General features: G+C 35.9%; 1 protein-coding gene across 6 annotated transcripts in view; it reads right to left on the bottom strand.

The window, feature by feature from the left end:
* Window positions 1-21,945, bottom strand: part of CCDC18 (coiled-coil domain containing 18) — a 114,778-nt gene that overhangs the window by 48,053 nt on the left and 44,780 nt on the right. For all 6 annotated transcript variants that reach the window (XM_018045770.1, XM_018045772.1, XM_018045769.1 and 3 more), the window contains 6 exons: window positions 17,081-17,301; window positions 15,887-15,997; window positions 15,285-15,416; window positions 9,553-9,687; window positions 9,306-9,383; window positions 6,550-6,666 (listed from right to left, as the gene is read on the bottom strand). In XM_018045770.1, the coding sequence (XP_017901259.1) occupies window positions 6,550-6,666; window positions 9,306-9,383; window positions 9,553-9,687; window positions 15,285-15,416; window positions 15,887-15,997; window positions 17,081-17,301 (794 nt within the window). The remainder of the gene's footprint in view (window positions 1-6,549; window positions 6,667-9,305; window positions 9,384-9,552; window positions 9,688-15,284; window positions 15,417-15,886; window positions 15,998-17,080; window positions 17,302-21,945) is intronic.

Genomic DNA, 21,945 nt, shown 5'->3' with positions numbered 1-21,945 from the left:
TGCACAACAACAATGAACCATTTCTCAAATGAATTGTGACATGTGACCAAAAGTGGACTTTATACCACAACTGGCAACGACCAGTTCAGTGACTGGACCAAGAAAAAGACAAAACATATCCCAAAGTCAAACATGCATCAAAGAAAGTCATGATCACTGTTTGGTGGTCTGCTGCCCTTTGATTCAATACAGCTTTATGAATCATGGCAAAACTATTACATCTGAGAATTATGCTCAGCAAATTGAAGAGATGCACCAAAAACTGCAACAGCTGCACCAGGCATTGGTCAACAGAATGGGCCCAATTCTTTTGCAAGACAACGCCCAATGAATTGGGATATGAACTTTTGCCTCAGCTGCCATATTCACCTAATCTCTCATCAACCGACTACCACTTCAACAACTTTTTGCAGGAAAAATACTTCCATAAACAGCAAGAGGCAGGAAATGCTTTCTTAGAGTTTTCAGAATCCTGAAGCAGATTTTTATGTTATAGGAATAAACAAACTTATTTCTTGTTGGCAAAAATGTGATTATAATGGTTTCTATTTTGATTATTAAAGATGTGTTTGAGCCTAGTTATAATGATGTAAAATTCACAGTGTGAAACTGCAATTGCTTCTTCATCAACCTATTAATAGGGTTGATTCTTGGCTGATGTTTGAGAATGTGGCTTTTGAAACATTCCCTAAGTGATAAGATTGTTTTCCCTGGCTAGGACACCAAATCATGCTTTCCTTCTGGGAACTGGGAATTTTGATACCTATGGCTGTTCTTATGTGACCAGCTCCCTAATAAAAAGAGTCATAAGCAGGCTTCCTTGGGCAGACAAACTGCATACATGTTACTGCATTTCACTTCTACAGAAAGAAGCATATTCTATGTGACCTCTCAGAATGAGGAAGAGAACATAGGAAGCCATAGATTCCTTCACACTGCATCTGATGTTATCTTTTATCCCTACTGATAATAGGCCATAGCCATGAAAACACTGCGTAAATGATAGGTGCTGTTTAGTATATTATTGTTGCTATCATTGGCACTGTTTGTAAAATAATACTCCAGCAAAGTACTCTTGAATATTCTTGCTCCAGAAAACACATAAAGGAATAACCATCTAAGAAACTAAACTCATTCATTCCAAATATTTATGACTTTAATATGCTGGTCCCCAAAATTGCTTTAAAGCAAAAAAGTATCATTAACATCTGATACCTTTAGAGTTACCTGGAAGAACTCATTAAGAAGGGGGAAAAAAAAAAGGCCCTTTGTCCAATAATCTAAATCCTACAAAGTGCCAAATGAAACCATTTTAAAATTGTATAAATAATACAGCATAACTTAATATGTATTTTATAATATTTTTCACCTGTTCCCTAAAGTAAGGGGAAAGTTTAAATAAATGATATATAAATCAGATTTTGAAAGATGCAACCATTTAAAATCCTAATTTAAAGGACAATACCAAATATAAAATTTTACAAAATAAGATGGGAAAAAAAAGAACCCCATTTCATTAACATGAAAAACACTCAGGCAAATAGAAACGTGAAAAGTATTAGTATTAGAGTGAACTGTAGGTAAATCTTCTTTAACAGATTTCTTATTGTTGCCTATGTAATAACTTTTTAAATGAAGGAAAATAAACCCATTCCTTTGAGGCAAACAATCTTTCTAATCAGTATCAATCCAGAAGAAAGCAGTTTTGAACTCCTAAGAAATAGTGGAGAAGAATTCTGATTTGGTTCTTTTTTCTAATTATCTGGCAGCTAAACATTCAACAGCAGCATTAAAAGCTTGAGTCAAATATTCTTTGTTTATAACAAGAAGCTCTTAAATTTCAAACTACTTCATTATATGATGACTCTTTACTAAAATTGGAGAACTTTAGATCTAACAGGCAACTATACAATTTCTAATATTATTATGACAATTCTTTTTAATGCTAAACTATCGTAATTTTGTCTGTATGAAAATAATTAATTAGCATAAATATGTATCATTAACATCTGTTTTGCTTTTCCTGTTAGCTCCTGACAAAACTACAGATCACACCTCCGCTGTAGTTTATTTTATATAGAACTGACTTGCCTGCAAGATAAGTTTAAACACTATTTTTTGCTTTACTGTAACATCCTGTTTTACTTTCTTATGCAAAGAAAAAAATGGACCAGTTAATGAAGGAAGACAAAATATTAGAAAAAAGATAAGGCCTACCCAAAACACTAAGAACCTAATACCACATAAGGACAAATAAAAATTTTATTTCAGTAACATAGCCACTAGCAAAATAATTTTAATTAAAAATACTGAAGTACCAAACTACTGGAGCAACCGTGAAGAGAGACCCCACATCCAAGGTAAGAGAAACCCAAGTAAGACAGTAGGCACTGAGAAATGGGATCAGAGGGCAGACAGACTGAAACTACAATCACAGACAACTAACCTATCTGATCACACGGATCACAGCCTTGTCTAACTCAATGAAACTAAGCCATGCCGTGTTGGGCCACCCAAGACGGCTGGGTTATGGTGGAGAGGTCTGACAGAATGTGGTCTACTGGAGAAGGGAATGGCAAACCACTTCAGTATTCTTGCCTTGAGAATCCCATGAACAGTATGAAAAGGCAAAATGATAGGATACTGAAAGAAGAACTCCCCAGGTTGGTAGGTGCCCAGTGGAGAAATAACTCCAGAAAGAATGAAGGGATGGAGGTGAAGCAAAAACACCACCCAGTTGTGAGAGGGACTGCTGATGGAAGCAGGGTTTGATGCTGTAAAGACCAATATTGCATAAGACCCTGGAATGTTAGGTCCATGAATCAAGGTAAATTGGAAGTGGTCAAACAGGAGATGACAAGAGTGAACATCAACATTCTAGGAATCAGTGAACTACGATGGACTGGAATGGGTGAATTTAATTCAGATGACCATTGTATCTACTACCGTGGGCAGGAATCCCTTAGAAGAAATGGAGTAGCCATCACAGTCAACAGAAGAGTCTGAAATGCAGTACTTGGATGCAGTTTCAAAACCAACAGAATGATCTCTGTTCGTTTCCAAGGTAAACCATTCAATATCACGGTAATCCAAGTCTATGCCCCGACTAGTAACGCTAAAGAAGCTGAAATTGAACAGTTGTATGAAGACCTACAATACCTACCAGAACTAACACCCAAAAAAGATGTCCTTCTCATTATAAGGGACTGGAATGCAAAAGTAGGAAGTCAAGAAACACCTGGAGTAACAGACAAATTTGGCCTTGGACTACAGAATGAAGCGGGGCAAAAGCTAATAGAGTTCTGCCAAGAGAACGCACTGGTCGTAGCTAACACCCTCTTTCAACAACACAGGAGAAGACTCTACACATGGACATCACCAGATGGTTGACACTGAAATCAGACTGATTATATTCTTTGAAGCCGAAGATGGAGAAGCTCTATACAGTCAGCAAAAACAAGACCAGGCGCTGACTATGGCTCAGATCATAAACTCCTTATTGCCAAATTCAGACTGAAATTGAAGAAAGTAGGGAAAACCACTAGACCATTCAGGTATGACCTAAATCAAATCCCTTATGATTATACAGTGGAAGTGAAAAATAGATTTAAGGGACTAGATCTGATAGACAGAGTGCCTGATGAACTATGGATGGAGGCTCATAACACTGTACAGGAGACAGGAATCAAGACCAACCCTAAGAAAAAGAAATGCAAAAAAGCAAAACGGCTGTCTGAGAGGCCTTACAAATAGCTGTGAAAAGAAGAGAAGCCAAAAGCAAAGGAGAGAAGGAAACATATAAGCATCTGAATGCAGAGTTCCAAAGAATAGCAAGGAGAGATAAGAAAGCCTTCCTCAGTGATCAATGCAAAGAAATAGAGGAAAACAACAGAATGGGAAAGACTAGAGATCTCTTCAAGAAAATTAGAGATACCAAGGGAACATTTCATGCAAAGATGGGCAAAATAAAGGACAGAAATGGAATGGACCTAACAGAAGCAGAAGATATTAAGAAGAGGTGGCAAGAATACACAGAAGAACTGTACAAAAAAGATCTTCATGACCCAGATAACCACAATGGTGTGATCACTCACCTAGAGTCAGACATCTTGGAATGTGAAGTCAAGTGGGCCTTAGGAAGCATCACTATGAACAAAGCTAGTGGACGTGATGGAATTCCAGTTGAGCTATTTCAAATCCTGAAAGATGATGCTGTGAAAGTGCTGCACTCAATATGCCAGCACATTTGGAAAACTCAGCAGTGGCCACAGGACTGGAAAAGGTCAGTTTTCATTCCAATCCCAAAGAAAGGCAATGCAAAAGAATGCTCAAACTACCACACAATTGCACTCATCTCACATGCTAGTAAAGTAATGCTCAAAATTCTTCAAGCCAGGCTTCAGCAATACGTGAACCGTGAAATTCCTGATGTTCAAGCTGGTTTTAGAAAAGGCAGAGGAACCAGAGATCAAATTGCCAACATCCGCTGGACCATGGAAAAAGCAAGAGAGTTCCAGAAAAACATCTATTTCTGCTTTATTGACTATGCCAAAGGCTTGGACTGTGTGGATCACAAGAAACTGTAGGAAATTCTGAAAGAGATGGGAACACTGGACCACCTGACCTGCCTCTTGAGAAACCTATATGCAGGTCAGGAAGCAACAGTTAGAACTGGACATGGAACAACAAACTGGTTCCCAATCGGGAGAGGAGTACGTCAAGGCTGTATATTGTCACCCTGCTTATTTAACTTCTATGCAGAGTACATCATGAGAAACGCTGAGCTGGAGGAAGCACAAGCTGGAATCTTGATTGCTGGGAGAAATACCAATAACCTCAGATATGCAGATGACACCACCCTTATGGCAGAAAGTGAAGAACTAGAGACTCTTGATGAAAGTGAAAGAGAAGAGTGAAAAAGTTGGCTTAAAGCTCAACATTCAGACAACTAAGATCATGGCATCTGGTCTCATCACTTCATGGGAAATAGATGGGGAAACAGTGGAAACAGTAGCTGGCTTTATTTTTCTGGGCTCCAAAATCACTGCAGATGATGATTGCAGCCATGAAATTAAAAAATGCTTACTCCTTGGAAGGAAAGTTATGACCAACCTAGACACCATGTTAAAAAGCAGAGACATTACTTTGCCAACAAAGGTCTGTCTAGTCAAGGCTATGGTTTTTCCAGTGGTCATGTATGGATGTGAGAGTTGGACTATAAAGAAAGCTGAGCACCAAAGAATTGATTTTTTTGAACTGTGGTGTTGGAGAAGACTCTTGGGAGTCCCTTGGACTACAAGGAGATCCAACCAGTCCATCCTAAAGGAGATGAGTTCTGGGTGTTCATTGGAAGGACTGATGTTGAAGCTGAAACTCCAATACTTTGGCCACCTCATGCGAAGAATTGCCTCATTGGAAAAGACCCTGATGCTGGGAAAGATTGAGGGCAGGACGAGAAGGGGACAACAGAGGATGAGATGGTTGAATGGCCTCACTGACTCAATGAACACGGGTTTGGGTGAAGTCCGGGGTTGGTGATGGACTTGGAGGCCTGACGTGCTGTGGTTCATGGGGTCACAAAGAGTCGGACATGACTGAGCAACTGAACTGAACTGAAGTACCGAAAATATTTAGTTGAAACCAAATATTAATTCACAAAAATGAACCTATATCTATCAGATTTATATTGGCATATCACTCTACCACCCTTTAACTTCCACTTTACTTTAAAAGCAAATTATTACTAAAAAATAAAAAGCCAGGAAAGTTACTGATACAATGCAAACTTCACAAAACTTAAGTTCATCAATTTGAATAAGGGTATTTATTAATAAAAGGATTTATTTTACTGAATAAATGCTTTATGAAGAAATAGTTTAGGCTTATTCTCATCTCTTTTGTGTTTATTTTCTTCTATCATGTTGACAATGTAATTCCCTATGAACACATACTTTATCACCTTTTAAAGCAAGCTAATAAAAAATTAAAATATTTTCAAAATAATTTGGGACCCCAAAGTCACTACTATTTTAATCATAAATGTATTTATTTCAAAATCTGTAAAAGAATATTTGCCTGAGGCAAAAACTTAGAGGCGTATTTATTAGCTTTGTGTTCTGGATAATCAAAATGCACTTTTTTAGCTGGCCCTCTATCAGTATGCTCTGGGGCCATTTATTTATTCAGCCAGCATGGATTGGGGAATACCCACTGATTTGGTAAAATATCTTTATAAAATCACCTGTTACTAACAGAATGGATGGACTATGAATCAAATAATATTTTCTAAAACCTAGCTATATGTGTATATGTTCAGTCACTCAGTAATGTCTGACTCTTCCCTTTGTGACCCCAATGACTGTAGCCCACCAGGTTCCTCTGTCCATGGAATTTTCCAGGCAAGAATGCTGGAGTGGATTGGCATTTCCTGCTCCAGGGAATATTCCCGACCCAGGGACTGAACCCAGGTCTACTTTGTCTCCTGTATTGGCAGATTCTTTAACACTGCCACCTGGGAAGCTACATGGGATGAAATGTTAATTTACTTACCTCTTCAGATTTCTTCTTTAGCTGTTTTTCAAACTTTTCTTTATTTCCTTCCAATTGGTTCAAATGCAAGGCAAGTTCTTCCTTACAAATTTCCAATGCTGAATCTAGTTGTCTGACCTAAGCAGCAAAAAGGAAAAAAGAAAAATCAACTAACACTAATGAATGCTTATGATATGCTCAATATTTTACAGTTGTCTCCTAATGTTACCTCACTACCTCAACCAATGAATAGATAGTCCAACTTCAGATATAAAGCACTATTAAAGAAGAGATTTATTTAGAAAACTAATTATTATTGCAAACCAGGAAGCCAGAGACTGGAGTCCTGAAGAATAAACAGCCATGAACAAGTGAGGAAGGGCATTTAGGAAGAGCAAAGTACATTCAGAGACAAGGCCTGTGAAAAGGAGTAGTAAGAAGTTGGCAGGAGCTTAGGGTACCAATGGAGAAGACACTGGCAACCCACTCCAGTACTCTTGCCTGGAAAATCCCATGGACAGAGGAGCCTTGTAGGCTATAGTGCATGGGGTTGCTAAGAGTCGGACACAACTGAGCAACTTCACTCTGACTTTTCACTTTCATGGATTAGAGAAGGAAATGGCAACCCACTCCAGTGTTCTTGCCTGGAGAACCCCAGGGATGGTGGAGCCTGGTGGGCAGCCATCTCTAGGGTCGCACAGAGTTGGACACGACTGAAGTGACTTAGCAGCAGCAGTAGGGTACTAAAAGCATGAATTTGTAAGAGAGGGGTATTGGAGAGGTGAGACTGGCAAAATAGACTGGGGCCAACTGTCAAGGACCTGTAGGCCAGGCACCCTAAAACATTTTCTAAAAAGGTAAGCAGTATTTAGACCTATTCCTTAAATTCCCTTGATCAAAAAAAATAATAGAGTACAAACTGGTGTATTGTACTAAAAATACTATGGTGTGAATATTCTGAAGTCACTAAGAAAATGAAATGTTTTTGTCAGCTAAGAAAAAAAAATAAGAAGGAGAGGGCTGTTTTTCCCTTCAATTAGTTAAAACATGTTTAGAAAGGCAGCCATGTAACTTGGTTCAAGTGTTCATAAAGCTGTAAATGCTTCATGCTACTGTAACCTTAAATAGCAAATGAGCAAAGAGCAACTCAAATTCAGTAAATTTCTTTCAGAATCTGCCTATATACTCCATGTCCCCCATCTGTTAATGAGATTTATTCTTCTCTTGATTCCTTCTTTTTATTATTGTAATTTTGAGTTTCTTGGGAGAGATTTTTTTCTCCTCAATGCTAATAGCCTTTTAATAAGTAGTCATGAAAGTGTGAAAGAAATTTCAGCAAAATAAGAAAAAATAGAAAACCGCTCCCTCTTGCAGATAATATTCTACATCATGAAATTATCCTTACAACTCTTATTTCTAAAAGGAGGATCTTGAAAGACACACAGTTGCCAAAGCCTGTCCCTATAGCTTGTGAATATAACAACAGCTTAAAAGTGTGTAATTCTGAATAATTATCTTTGTTAATAAACTGCTGCTTTAAAAATAATTTTTAAATTGTTTTATGAAGGTATAACTATTTACAAGTTTTCTTTCTTAAGCATGAGAATGAGCATTGGTACTTGTATCAAATTCTACACACAGGAAAAAGAAATCTGTCAGAGTATCACACCTGATAAAAATTAGCAATGCAAAAACTTATTCAGGCAAGATTCATCACTGGATTTTAAAAACTATTGACTATAAGCTTGTTGAGAAACACGGCTTTCAACATGGCCTCCAAGAATCATCCCACATACTGCCTATTAATTATAAAGGAAAAATTGTGCCCTGAAAATGGTGAGATCTGGCAGTAAACTTTACATAAGGGGTCAAGGGAATTCCCTGAAAGTCCAGTGGGTGGGAATCTGTGCTTTCATTGCCAAGAGCCAGGGTTTGATCTCTGCTGGGGGAACTAAGATCCCATTAGCTGCACAGTACAGTCAAAAAGAAATAATAATAATGAGGAGAAAACATTGGATATATAGTAATTACTTAGCAAACTCTGAGTAACTTAGTGTGTGCTAAGTATTTTATATCCTCATTTTAATTAATCCTCAAATCCACCCTCTTCTAGTGCATTGTTATTCCTATTTTAAAGATTAAGAAGTTAAAGTTCAGAGTTTAAATAACCAAGCCAAGGTTACAGTCAGTTAGTAAGCACACTGAAGCCAGAAATGAAACCCCAGTTAGTTTAGCCCCAAAGCCCATGCCTTTAACCATAAGGATATATATATTGTTAATAGCAACAAAACTGTATTTTACTCAGAAATTCTGGATTTATCCTCTATTTAATCATATAGCACAACTAGTAAAAAGAAGCAAAACTCTACTGTTTGTAATTTCATCTCTCTTCACTTCCAGTTAATATTTTACTGGCAATGTTAGTAAATACCTACAGTTAAAAAAAAACAGTTTTTGGTAAAACAAAAAAACAAGTCTTAAGGCAAAAAGAAAGGAGATTAGATAACCTATAAACTAGGTTGTGATAATCTTACAGATAATATTATAAATAAACTATAAACTAATTATCAAATAATTAAGATCATAATTCTCGTTGAAAAAATATACTACTTAAAGAAACTAAGTTCATTCATTTAGGTAAAATTTTTACTACTGTATTCATTTTTAAGTAAAAGATTTTTACAATTTATAGAGTAAACTAAAAACCCACAGGAATGTCTCTATTAATAAAAAAAATTAAAAGAAAAAAAATTTTATTTAAGTATTAGTCTACTAACCTTGATCGTTTCTTCAGATACTTGGTTCTGTAATGCTTTCAAAGCTTCATCTTTCTTCATATTTTCCTTTTCCATTTCCTAAAAACATACAGATTGGTAGCAGAAAATAAGTAAGTGTATAAATATTTCAGCATTAGTAACAAGCTGTTAAAAAATTGATTCGATTAGAATTAAAGGAATGTTAAAAATACATAAGCTTAAAATATCAATCAACTTTTACAGAGCACTTTTATAAAGATGATTTTACCCCTTTGCTTTCTGTCAAGAGTCTGTCTAGTGATTCAAGATGATGTTGTTTACATATTATATCTTGCTGCAACACAGACATAGTCTTTTCTTGTTCTTTAAATTGTTGTTCTTTTTTGTCTAGTTGAGATTCAAGCTAAAAACACAAACAGGGTTTATTAATTTTCATGTTAACTTTTTAAAAATCTAAAACATTTTAAATACAGTCCGTTCTTCAACGAAGTAGGTTTAAACTGCCTGAATCCACTTATACATGGATTCTTTTCAATAAATGTGTACTACAGTACTATACCACCAGAGGTTGTTTGAATCCACAGATAGGAACCATGGATAAGAGGGCTGCCTATAAAGTTATACGTGGATTTTCAACTGTGCAAGAGTTGGCACCCCTAACTTTCACATTGTTCAAAAGTCAAATGTACACAAAAAATATAATACTCACATGTTATATTACTATTGAAATTACATAGATGATTGCATTTTGCCAAATTTCCTTTAGTTTCCCCCTTTTAGAGAAGAAATAGGTCTTATTCTTTTCCTCCCTCACCAATACTACACTGAAATTGTTTTGTATCATTCTCTACTGTGTTTCAGCTTCATGCATGTTTTCCATGCTTTTAACTACATATGTAGACCCATGAACATAATGTAATTTTCTGTTTTGAAAATTCACATAGACAATATCAACACTTGTTCCAAGTTTCGGCAACTAGTTTCTTTCACTTAATATTCTTTTAGGGCTTCGCTGGTGGCTCAGTGGTAAAGAACCCACCTGTCAATGCAGGAGGCATAATATTGTTTTAAATATTTATCTGTGTATCCATATACAGACCTAGTTCAAATAACAGAATATTCCATTATAACAACAAACTACAGCTTGTTCACTCCTCTACTTGGGAATAGTTAGTATTCTTTTTCACTACAATGATAATGCTACAGTAACAATCTTTGTATGTATCTCTTTATGTACATGTATTAGAGTTTCTTTAGACCATACCACCTAGAAGTGGACTTCCTGGTTGTAGGATATGCACATTTCTAACTTCACTAGTTATTTCTTTACAAAGGGTATCAAAATTAATACTTTCATTAGAAATGTTTGTCTTTACAACTTCACCACTAACAGACTGTTGTTATCAAATATCCAAAAGTTTCGTGAAGACAAAATATGAATAAACTGATATGTTTATATGAGTATTTATATATATTATATAAAATGTATAAAAATCATTCATATATGATACATGCATACATATACACTATAAAAACAGAGCAGCAACAAGTTAGCTAAAAATTATTAAAACCAAAGAACTGTGAAATGGAAACACTCAAATGAAAACAACACATCATAAATTAGAGGAACAGGAAGAAAAAAGACTGAAGTGAACAGAACATAAGGGACCTGTTGGACACTGTCAAGCAGACCAAGGTGCACATCACAGAAGTCCCAGAAGGAAGGACAAAATTCAATAACCTCTCATGATAAAAACACTTAACAAATTAGGAACAGAAGGAAACTACCTTCACAAAATAAAACCCTTAGATGAAAAACCTACAGCTAACACAGTCAATGATGAAAGACTGAAAGCTTTTCTTCTATGCTCAGGAACAAGAAAGGGATGCTCCTCTCACCACTTCTGTTTAACAGTCCTGGAAGTTCCAGCCACAGGAATTAAGCAAGAAAAAAAAAGGCATACAAATTGGAAAGGAAGAAGTAAAACTATCTGCTGGCAGATGATATAATCTTATATATACTGTAAAAAAACAAAACTTAAAGATTTCACACAATAAATCTACTAGAACTGATAAATGAAATCAGAAAAGCAGAGGATATAATTTAACACAGAGAAATCAGGGGCATTTCTTACATGAACAATGAACAATCTGAAAAGAAAATTACAAAAACAATTTCTGTTATAGTAGTATCAAAAAGAAAAAAATACTTAAGAATTAACCAAGGAGGTAAAAGAGTTGTACAATGAAAATTACAAAACACTGATGAAAGGAATTAAAGAAAACATAAGTCAAAGTGTTAGTTGCTCGGCCGTGTCTGACTCTTTGCGACTCCATGGACTGTAGCCTGCCAGGCTCCTCTGTCCATGGAATTTCCCAGGCAAGAATATTGGAGTGGGTTGCTATTCCCTTCTTCATGGGATCTTCCCACCCCAGGGATCAAACCTGAGTCTTCCACACTGCAGGCAGATTCTTAACCACTTGAGCCACCAGGGAAGCCCCAAAGAAAACATAAATAGAAACATATTCCATGTTCACAGATTAGAAGATTTAAAATGTTAAAATGTCAGTATTACTCAAAATAATATAATCTCTTTTAAAATCCCAAAGACCTTTTTTTCTGAAACAGAAAAACCCATCTTAAATTCTTATGAAATCTCAGGGGACCGTGAACAGCTAAAACAAACTTGAAAATGAACAAAACTGGAGTATCCTCACTTCCTGACTTCAAACCTATCAATATTACAAAGCTACAGTAACAAAACCAGTGTGAAGTGGGATAAGACAAATATATACACCAATGGAATAGAATCGAGAGCCCAGAAATAAATACTCACACATATGGTCAAATGATTTTGACAAGGGAGCCAAGATCATTCAGTGTGGGGAAATGACAGCCCTTCCAACAAACGGTGCAGATAAAACTGGACATCCACATGCAAAAGAATGAAGTGAGACCCTTACCTAACACCACACATAAAAATTAACTCAAAATGGACAAAAGACATAAATGTCAGACATTAAAAACAAGAAGTTTTGGAAGAAATCTTGTAACAAAAGTTGCATGACATTTGATTTAGTAAAAATTTCTTAAATATGACACCAAAGATGCAGGCAACAAAAGAAAAAATAGACAAATTAGAATTCATGAAAATTCTAATATTCTGTGTACCCAAAGACTCTCAATAGAGTAAAAAGGAAACCAACAGAATGGCAGATTATTTGCAAATCATATATCCGGTCCCATTACTTCATGGGAAATAGATGGGAAAACAGTGGAAACTGTCAGACTTTATTTTTTGGGGCTCCAAAATCACTGCAGGTGGTGACTGCAGCCATGAAATTAAAAGACGCTTACTCCTTGGAAGAAAAGTTATGACCAACCTAGATAGCATGTTCAAAAGCAGAGATATTACTTTGCCAACTAAGGTGTGTCTAGTCAAGGCTATGGTTTTTCCAGTAGTCATGTATGGATGTGAAAGTTGGACTGTGAAGAAGGCTGAGCGCCGAAGAACTGATGCTTTTGAACTGTGGTGTTGGAGAAGACTCTTGAGAGTCCCTTGGACTGCAAGGAGATCCAACCAGTCCATTCTGAAGGACATGAGCCCTAGGATTTCTTTGGAAGGAATGATGCTAAAGCTGAAACTCCAGGACTATGGCCACCTCATGTGAAGAGTTGACTCATTGGAAAAGACTCTGATGCTGGGAGGGATTGGGGACAGGAGGAGAAGGGGACGACAGAGGATGAGATGTCTGGATGGCATCACGGACTCGATGGATGTGAGTCTGAGTGAACTCCGGGAGCTGGTGATGGACAGGGAGGCCTGGAGTGCTGCGATTCATGGGGTCACAAAGAGTCGGACACTACTGAGTGATTGAACTGAACTGAACTGAATACCTGATAAGGGATCAGTATCAAGAATATATAGAGAAGTCCTGAAACTCACTAACAGTATAAAAACCACCCAATTTTAAAAATGGGCATAGGAACTGAATACACATTTCTCTAAAGATATATGACTGGCTAACAAAGACATGAAAAGATTCTCAATATCACTGATCATTAGGGAAATGCAAATTAAAATTACAGTGAAATGCCACCTCACACTCATCAGGATTGTTGTTTCTCAGTTGCTAAATTGTATCCAACTCTTTGTGATGCCATGGATTGCAGCAAGCCAGGCTTCTCAATCCTCCACTATCTCCCAGAGTTTGCTCAAATTCATGTCCATTGAGTTAGTGATGCTATCTAACCATCTGATCCTCTGCCACCCACTTCTCCTTTTGCCTTCAATCTTTCCCAGAATCAGAGTCTTTTCCAAGGAGTTGGCTCTTTGAATCAGACAGCCAAAGTATTGGAGCTTCAGCTTCAGCATCAATCCTACCAATGAATATTAAGGGTTGACTGCCTTTAGGATTGACTGGTTCAATCTCCTAAAGAATATTATTCCTGGACATAAAATTCTAGGTTGACAATTTTTCTCTGAGCAGTCAAAAAAATATGTTTTTCAGTCTTCTAACCTTCACAGTTTTTTATTTTTGATGAGAAGTCTACAGTAATTTTAATCTTTGTTCCTCTATGCAATGTGTTATTTATCTCTGACTGCTTTCAAGATTTTCAGCAACCATTTTGATGTGTCTTGAAGTTATTTTCTTTGCTTCCGGTCCCATCACTCCACGGTAAACAGATAGGGGAAAAAGTGAAAACAGTAACAGACTTTTATTTTCCTGGGCTCCAAAATCACTGTGGACAGTGACTACAGCCATGAAATTAAAAGATGCTTGCTCCTTGGAAGAAAAGCTATGACAAACCTGGACAGCATATTAAAAAGCAGAGATATCACTTTGCCAACAAAGGTCCATATACTCAAAGCTATGGTTTTTATAGTCATCATGCATGGATGTGAGATGGACCATAACATAAAGAAGATTGAGCACTGAAGAACTGATGGTGAACTGTGGTTTTGGAGAAGACTCTTGAGAGTCCTTTGGACAGCAAGGAAATCAAACCAGTCAATCCTAAAGGAAACCAATCCTGAATATTCATTGGAAAGACTGAAGCTGACGCTCCAATACTCTGGCCACCTAATACAAAGAGTTGACTCACTGGAAAAGACCCTGATGCTGGGAAAGCTTGAGAGCAGGAGGAAAAGGGGACAACAGAGGATGACGTGGTTGGATGGCATCATCAAGTCAAAGGATGTGAGTCTGAGCAAACACCATGAGTTAGAGAAGGACAGGGAAGCCTGGTGTGATGCAATCCACGGGATCATAAACAGTTGGATACAACTGAGCAACTGAACAACAACAAAAATCCTCTTTAAGCTTACTGAATTTATAAATTTATTTCCTTCACAAGTTGGCAAAATTTTAATCATTATTCCTTCAAATACTTTTTGTACCAGTCTCATTCTTCTCCTCTCTGGTACTCTGGTGACATAAATGTTAGACCTTCTGATATTATTCAACAGGTCTCTAAGGCTATGTTTGTTTTTTTCCCAAATTTTCTTTCTCTCTGTTGCTCAGACTACTTTCTATTGCTCTATATTATAAGCTTATATTTGTGTGCAGTAAATATTAATACATTCTGCTATTAAACCCATCCAAACTTTCTTTTATTTAGTCTTGTGCTTCTGGTCTCACACTTCCTCCTTTACTTTTGTTTTTGCTCTTCACTTTTAACCCAAGATCAAGAGAGCTTCTACTCAACCAATCTTCAGGCAAATGATATCTCTAGTGGAAAAAGTTACAGAATCACTCTAGTTTGATAATGTCAAAAAATAATGACTGAAACAAATGTCAGGAGTACTAAAGGAGAAGCACTGTAAAATGATCTAGAAGTAATGGGATTCTAACTATAGTACTTCCTACTAGCTTTTCTATGTCTTGTTTCCTAATATATTTAAATAAAAAAAGCTAAGTTAGTAATGTTTAAGATTTTCAGATTTCATATTCTAAATATTATTACATTTACTTATAAAAACATAATTAATATCTTACTCTTTCAATCTGCTTTTCCATCTCTTTATGCTGGTCAAGATGAATTTTCTTTGCCTTTTCAAAAGCTAAACAAATTTTCTCATGCTCTGTATTTATATTGGTTTCCAGGCTCCTAATCTTTTCATTCTTTTCCTAGAAATACAAAAACACTTTAAAAGAATATAATTAAGAACTAGTTTTTCATAAAAGCACATTAGAAAAAAATATATTAGTAAAGCATAAAATTTATTATACTCTATTCTTTAAAGAATCACAATAGTCAATGTCAAGCTTTAAGAATATTTCAATAATTATAAAAAAGACAAAGCAGTTATTTTAAAAACTGTATCAAAATGATAAGATCAAACTATTTAAAAATTCATGAAACAACAAAGAACTACTACCAGTTCCTTCAATTCTACTAAAATAAAAATAAGAAACTTTAGATAACAACTTTCCATATTAACTTAAAAATACAGAACTAAGAACTGAAAGAATCTGATATAATTTATACTTTCCTACATGGTATATTTTAGAATAATTATGCTAAAACAAATATGTTGTTACAAATTAAGTTCCTTAAAGACACAGTAAATTTGTAGCAAAAAAAAGGTAATTTTTACCATAAGTTCCTGTTCCAGTTCTGCATTTTTTGCAGCAATGGAGGAATAAGCAACTATTTTTTCTTCTAGCTGTTTTTCTAAAGTTAAAAGTTGAGAACATTTCTTTGTCATCTGAAAACACATTGAAATAAATTTAAAATTATTAAAAAAAAATGACAATTCAGAAGAAAAACAGTGAAGGGAAGAGCAGAATATGACACATCCTATTCCATTAATTCAGACACCTATGTTCAAACAGGACCACACCCAACCCATTTTGTAAAAGTAGCTGTTAAAGACTGAAATTAGGACAATAAAATGTTAACAGCAGTATTTCTACTGGTAGAATTACCAATGTTTTCGTTTCTTTTTTGTCCCTTTCTGTATTTTCAACAAGACTGTGCTAATATTTTAATTTTAAAAAAGTTATTAACCTTAGTACCTGACACGTTTCCAAGTAAGCTCATGGCTGTAATTATCAACTGACTCTCTTTTCTGTTATTAACATAAGTTCCTATCCCACAGGTCTTATCCCTAGTCTTGGCTATAGACTTTAAGATGAGAAACCAGACATTTAAAAAGCGCCCTCCAAAGAGCGGCAACCTGTGATTTGAAGGGTGACTGTAGCATATATACATGTGGTCCTAGTACACAATTACCTAATAAGGCATCCTTGTTCTGTCCTCAGTGGAAATGAAGATCAGATATTCATAAAACATACAGTATCCCCTTTTCAGGATATAATCCAAAGATACCTGCATCAGATTTACATGTAGCAGTTTAAAAATGCAAATTCCTTAGCATTATTCCATACCTACTGAATCAGAATCACTCGAATAGGACACAAAACCTGCATGTTTAACAAGCTTTCCAGATGGCTCTACTATTTGCTAAAATACCAAATCCTCTATTACTACTTGTTTTTTTCCAATTACATAATCCGAATTTTAATATGTATTAGCCATATTAACTTACACTTGGAAGAAATAATAGAAAGTACAGTTTAAGTCCCACCAAATTTAGCCACTGTTTTCCTACTTTTAACATATATTAAAACCCAAAAGTTTCCAAATATAATTTTAAAAGAAGTTATAACTTATAGGATACCATTTTTTTAAGTGTATAAATCTCATCTTTAACAAACAATTTTTACAAAACCATACAGCACTTTTTTCTTCTCTCAAAATTTAGTACATACAGCTAGTTTAAGCTTACTTCACTTTCAAGTTTGCTAGAGTTTGAAGCTTTCTCTAGCAGCTCCTCTTGAATGAGTTGAAACTGACTAGTTCTGTGTGCCATGTTAACCTTCAGATCAGAATTCTCAGCTTCTATTTGCATCAACTTATCACGTAATTCTTCTATTCCAGAAGCAAGTCTTTGCCTTTCTCTTTCATATTGCTTGTTCATAGTATGCTGATTTTGATCTTTTAAACTTTCTGTTAATAAACATAAAAGGAAAACTGTTATCTATATAACTCAAATAATAAAAACTCATTTCAATGTTGAAAGATTTAATCATATTTACTTTCTGATCTAAAGAATACTAAAGTGGATGAAACATAAATTAAAGAAAATATAATGAAGAAACACGGTAAGCAAAGTACTTTCTATTATTAAATATATAAAGTAGGAATAAGCTCTGACTCAACTCACTTTTCTAGACTATCACTTCATAACATAAGGACTATCTTTTTGTACCACAAAGAGCCCTTCTCCATCTTTAAAAACCTCACTGTTGAAAACAAAACAAAACATAAAAACACTGTCTTATCTCCTTAAACCAAAATTTATCATAAATTTATTTAGATAACTTGATCACTTTGATATATTGTATACAGATGCAAACTGAAACCCAAAAACACTGAATCCTTCATATTCCAAGCCAAATGATGAGAATTCAGTAATGCTCTTTAAAACTACTGAGGGTTATCAGAGGTAGTTGTTGGAATATACCTATTCTCCATTATAAAGGTATACACTATTGCCGACTGAAAGGTAAACAAGCTTTCAGGGGTGCTTTAAAGTAGATGCACAATGTAGATGACTGCATGAGAATACATAGATGTGTAAACAAGTAGAGAAACTATGCCTTCAAGGGTTGCATAAGTACTATTTCCCATCAATTCTCCATATCCCTAATAATTCACTTTCTAAACAATCTACTATTGACTCCGTTCTTCTTTGATGTTAGAGAATATATAACATATATTCTCACAACCTCTAATTAGAATTCCCTCTGCTGATTCCATCATTCTCGACTGTATTCCTTCTAATCACTTAAGATATCTAATCTTCTCTACCATCATTTCTGCTAGCAATGCATTGTATTTGAAGGTAGCACATGACACCACTCTCTAATGGCAGAAAGTGAAGAGGAACTAAGGAGCCTATTGAAGGTGATAGAGGAGAGTGAAAAAGCTGGCTTAAAACTCAACATTCAAAAAACGAAAATCATGGCATCTGGTCCATTCAATTCACTCAGTCATGTCGGACTCTTTGCAACCCCATGGACTGCAGCAAGCCAGGCTTCCCTGTCCATCACCAACTCCTGAAGCTTGCTCAAACTCATGTCCATCAAGTCGGTGATGCCATCCAACCATCTCATCCTGTGTCATCCCCTTCTCCTCCTGCCTTCAATCTTTCCCAGCATCAGGGTCTTTTCCAATGAGTCAGTTCTTCACATCATGTGGCCAAAGTATTGGAGTTTCAGCTTCAGTCTTTCCAATGAATATTCAGGACTGATTTCCTTTAGGATTGACTGGTTGGATCTTCTTGAAGTCGAAGGGACTCTCAAGAGTCTTCTCCAACACCACAGTTCAAAAGCATCAATTCTTCAGTGCTCAGCTTTCATTATAATCCAACTCTCACATCCAAACATGGCTACTGGAAAAACCATAGCTCTGACTAGACGGACCTTTGTTGGCAAAGTAATGTTTCTTCTCTTCAACACATCTGAACTACTTCAACCAGTCCCATCACTTCCTGGCAAACAGATGGGGAAACAATGGAAACAGTGACAGACTTTATTTTCTTGGTCTCCAAAATCACTGCAGAGCAGACATGAAATCAAAAGACACTTGCTCCTTGGAAGAAAAGCTATGACAAACCTAGATAGCGTATTAAAAAGCAGAGACATCACTTTGCCAACAAAGGTCCATATAGTCAAAGCTATGGTTTTTACAGTAGTCATGTACAGATGTGAGATGGACCATAAAGAAGGCTGTTGTTGTTATTGTTCAGTCACCCAGTCGTGACAGACTCTTCACAACCCCATGGACTGCAGTACGCCAAGCCTCCCTGTCCTTTGTCATCTCCCAGAGTTTGCCCAAGTTCATGCTCATTGCATCAGTGATGCCTTGCAGCCATGTCATCCTCTGATGCCCTTTCCTCCTTCTGCCTTCAATCTTTCCCAGCATCAGGGTCTTTTCCAGTGAGTCGGTTCTTCACATCAGGTGGCCAAAGTATTGGAGTTTCAGCTTCAGCATCAGTCCTTCCAGTGAATATTCAGGGTTAATTTCCCTTAAGATTGACTGGTTTGATTTCCTTGCTGTCCAAGGGACTTTCATCAGGAGTCTTCTCCAGCACAGTTCAAAGGTATCAATTCTTTGGTATTCTGCCTTCTTTATGGTCCAGCTCTCATGACCATATATGACCACTGGGAAGACCATAGCCTTGACTACACGGACCTTTGTCGGCAGAGTAGTCTCTGCTCTGTCTAGGTTTGTCATCGCTTTCCTGCAAAGAGGCAATCATCTTCTGATTTCACGGCTCTTTTGGAGCCCCAAAAGAGGAAATCTATCACTACTTCCACCTTTTCCCCTTCTATCTGAAGGATGAGCACCACAGAATTGATGCTTTACATTGCGGTGCTGGAGAAGACTCTTGAGAGTCTCTTGGACTGCAAGGAGATCAAACCAGTCAATCCTGGAGAAAATCAACCCTGAATATTAACTGGAAGGACTGATGCTGAAGCTCCAATACTTTGGCCACCTGATGTGAAGAGCTGACTTATTGGAAAAGACCCTGATGCTGGTAAAAACTGAGGGCAGGAGGAGAAGGGGAAGATGGAGGATGAGATGGTTGGATGGCATCATTGACTCAACAGACACGAATTTCAGTAAACTCCAGGAGATAGCGAAGGACAGTCTGGTGTGCTGCAGTCCACTGGGTCACACAGTTGGACATGGCTGAGCAACTGAACAACAACAACAACCAGAAAGAGAAATTAGAGAATAATCCCATTTACAATTGAATCACAAAGAATTAAATAGTTAGGAATAAATATAACCAAATAGGTAAAAGAACTGTATACTGAAAACTGTAAGACACTGATGAAAGAAACTGAAGACAAATAAATAGAAAGACTTTTCATCCTCATGGATTACAAGAATTAACACTGTGAAAATATTTATATTACTGTAAGTGATCTACAATTCAATTCAACCCCTATCAAAATTCCAAAAGTATTTTTCACAGAAATTGAATAAACAAGCCTAAAATTTATATGGAACTACAAAAGAGAAAGAAGAACAAAACTGAAGGCATTATACTACCTGGTTTCAAACTATGTGACAAATCTATAGCAATCAAAAAAGTATAACACTGGCATAAAAACAGACACATAGATCAATGGGACAAAAACAGAAAGATCATAAATAATGGTCAATTCATTTATAACAAAGGAATGAAGAATATTCCACAGGGAAAGAATAGTCTCTTCAATAAACAGTGTGAGGAAAACTGGACAGCAACATATAAAAGAATGAAATTTGACAATTATCTTACACCACACACAAAAATTAACCTAAAGATGGATTAAAGACATGAACTGTGAACATAAGACATGAAGTATAAAATTCCTAGAAAAAAAACAACATCATAGACTGTCAGCTATTAGACAGTTATGTAACAGCAATGAGACAGTTACAGTCTCAGCAGTAACTGTCTTTCGGTGATTTTTCTTTTTTTTTTTTTTTGGCATTTTACATCAAAAGCAAAAGCAAATGAGCAGGACTATATCAAACTAAAAAGTTCTTATACAGCAAAGGAAACCATCAACAAAATGAAAAGTCAACTTACGGAATGGGAGAAAATATTTACAAATCATTTATCTGATAAGGGGTTAATAGCCTGAACATATTTTAAAAATCACAACTCAACACCAAAAATAAAGGCAGAGAATCTGAACAGACATTTTTCCAGAGAAGACACCAATGGCCAATAGGTACAAACAACACTAAGCATCATGAAAATCGAAATCAGAACTACAATAACATAACAACAAGATTCTAATTTGAATAGCACAGGAAACTATATTCAGTATAGTTTATCTTGTGATAAACCATAATGAAAAAGAATAGAAAAAGGAATGTATATTTGTGTATAACTGAGTCACTTTGCCTACAGTAGAGATTGATACATTATAAATTAACTATTATGTTTCAATTTAAAAAAATAGCCAACAAGGACCTACTATATAGCACAGGGAACTCTACTCAATATTCTGTAATATCCTAAATAGAAAGAGAACTTGAATAAGAATGGGAAAAAGATTAAATTAAATCAAAAAATTAAGAAAAAAACTCACAGTGAGCTATCACTTGACAGCTGTTAGAAAGGCTGTATATAATAGACGAGCTATAATAACTATTGGTAAGGATGTTGAGAAAAATGAATCCTGTATACTGCTGGTGGGAATGTAAATTGGCGCAGTAACTATGAAGAACAGTATGGCAGTTCCTCAAAAAATTAAAAACAGAACTACCATAAGATCTAGCAATTCCACTTCTGGATATTATCTGAAAGAAAATCTGTATGGAAACAAAAAATCCCAAAGCCAAAACAGTCTACAGAAAGAAGAACAAAGCTCAGAGTATGATGCTCTATGATCTGAAACTATTCTACAGATCTACAGTAATCAAAGTGGTATGGCACTGGCACAAAACTAGACACACAGTTCAATGGAACAAAGTAGATAGTCCAGAAATAAACTCACATTTTATGTTCAATTAATCTATGGCAAAGAAGCGAGAATATACAATGGGAAAAAGACAGCCCCTCTAATAAATGGACAGAGATAT

This window comes from Capra hircus, chromosome 3, assembly GCF_001704415.2.
Source record: "Capra hircus breed San Clemente chromosome 3, ASM170441v1, whole genome shotgun sequence".
Classification (NCBI taxonomy): domain Eukaryota; kingdom Metazoa; phylum Chordata; class Mammalia; order Artiodactyla; family Bovidae; genus Capra; species Capra hircus.
The sequence above is the reverse complement of the archived record's forward strand: the minus strand, read 5'-3'. Positions and strand labels throughout refer to the sequence as shown.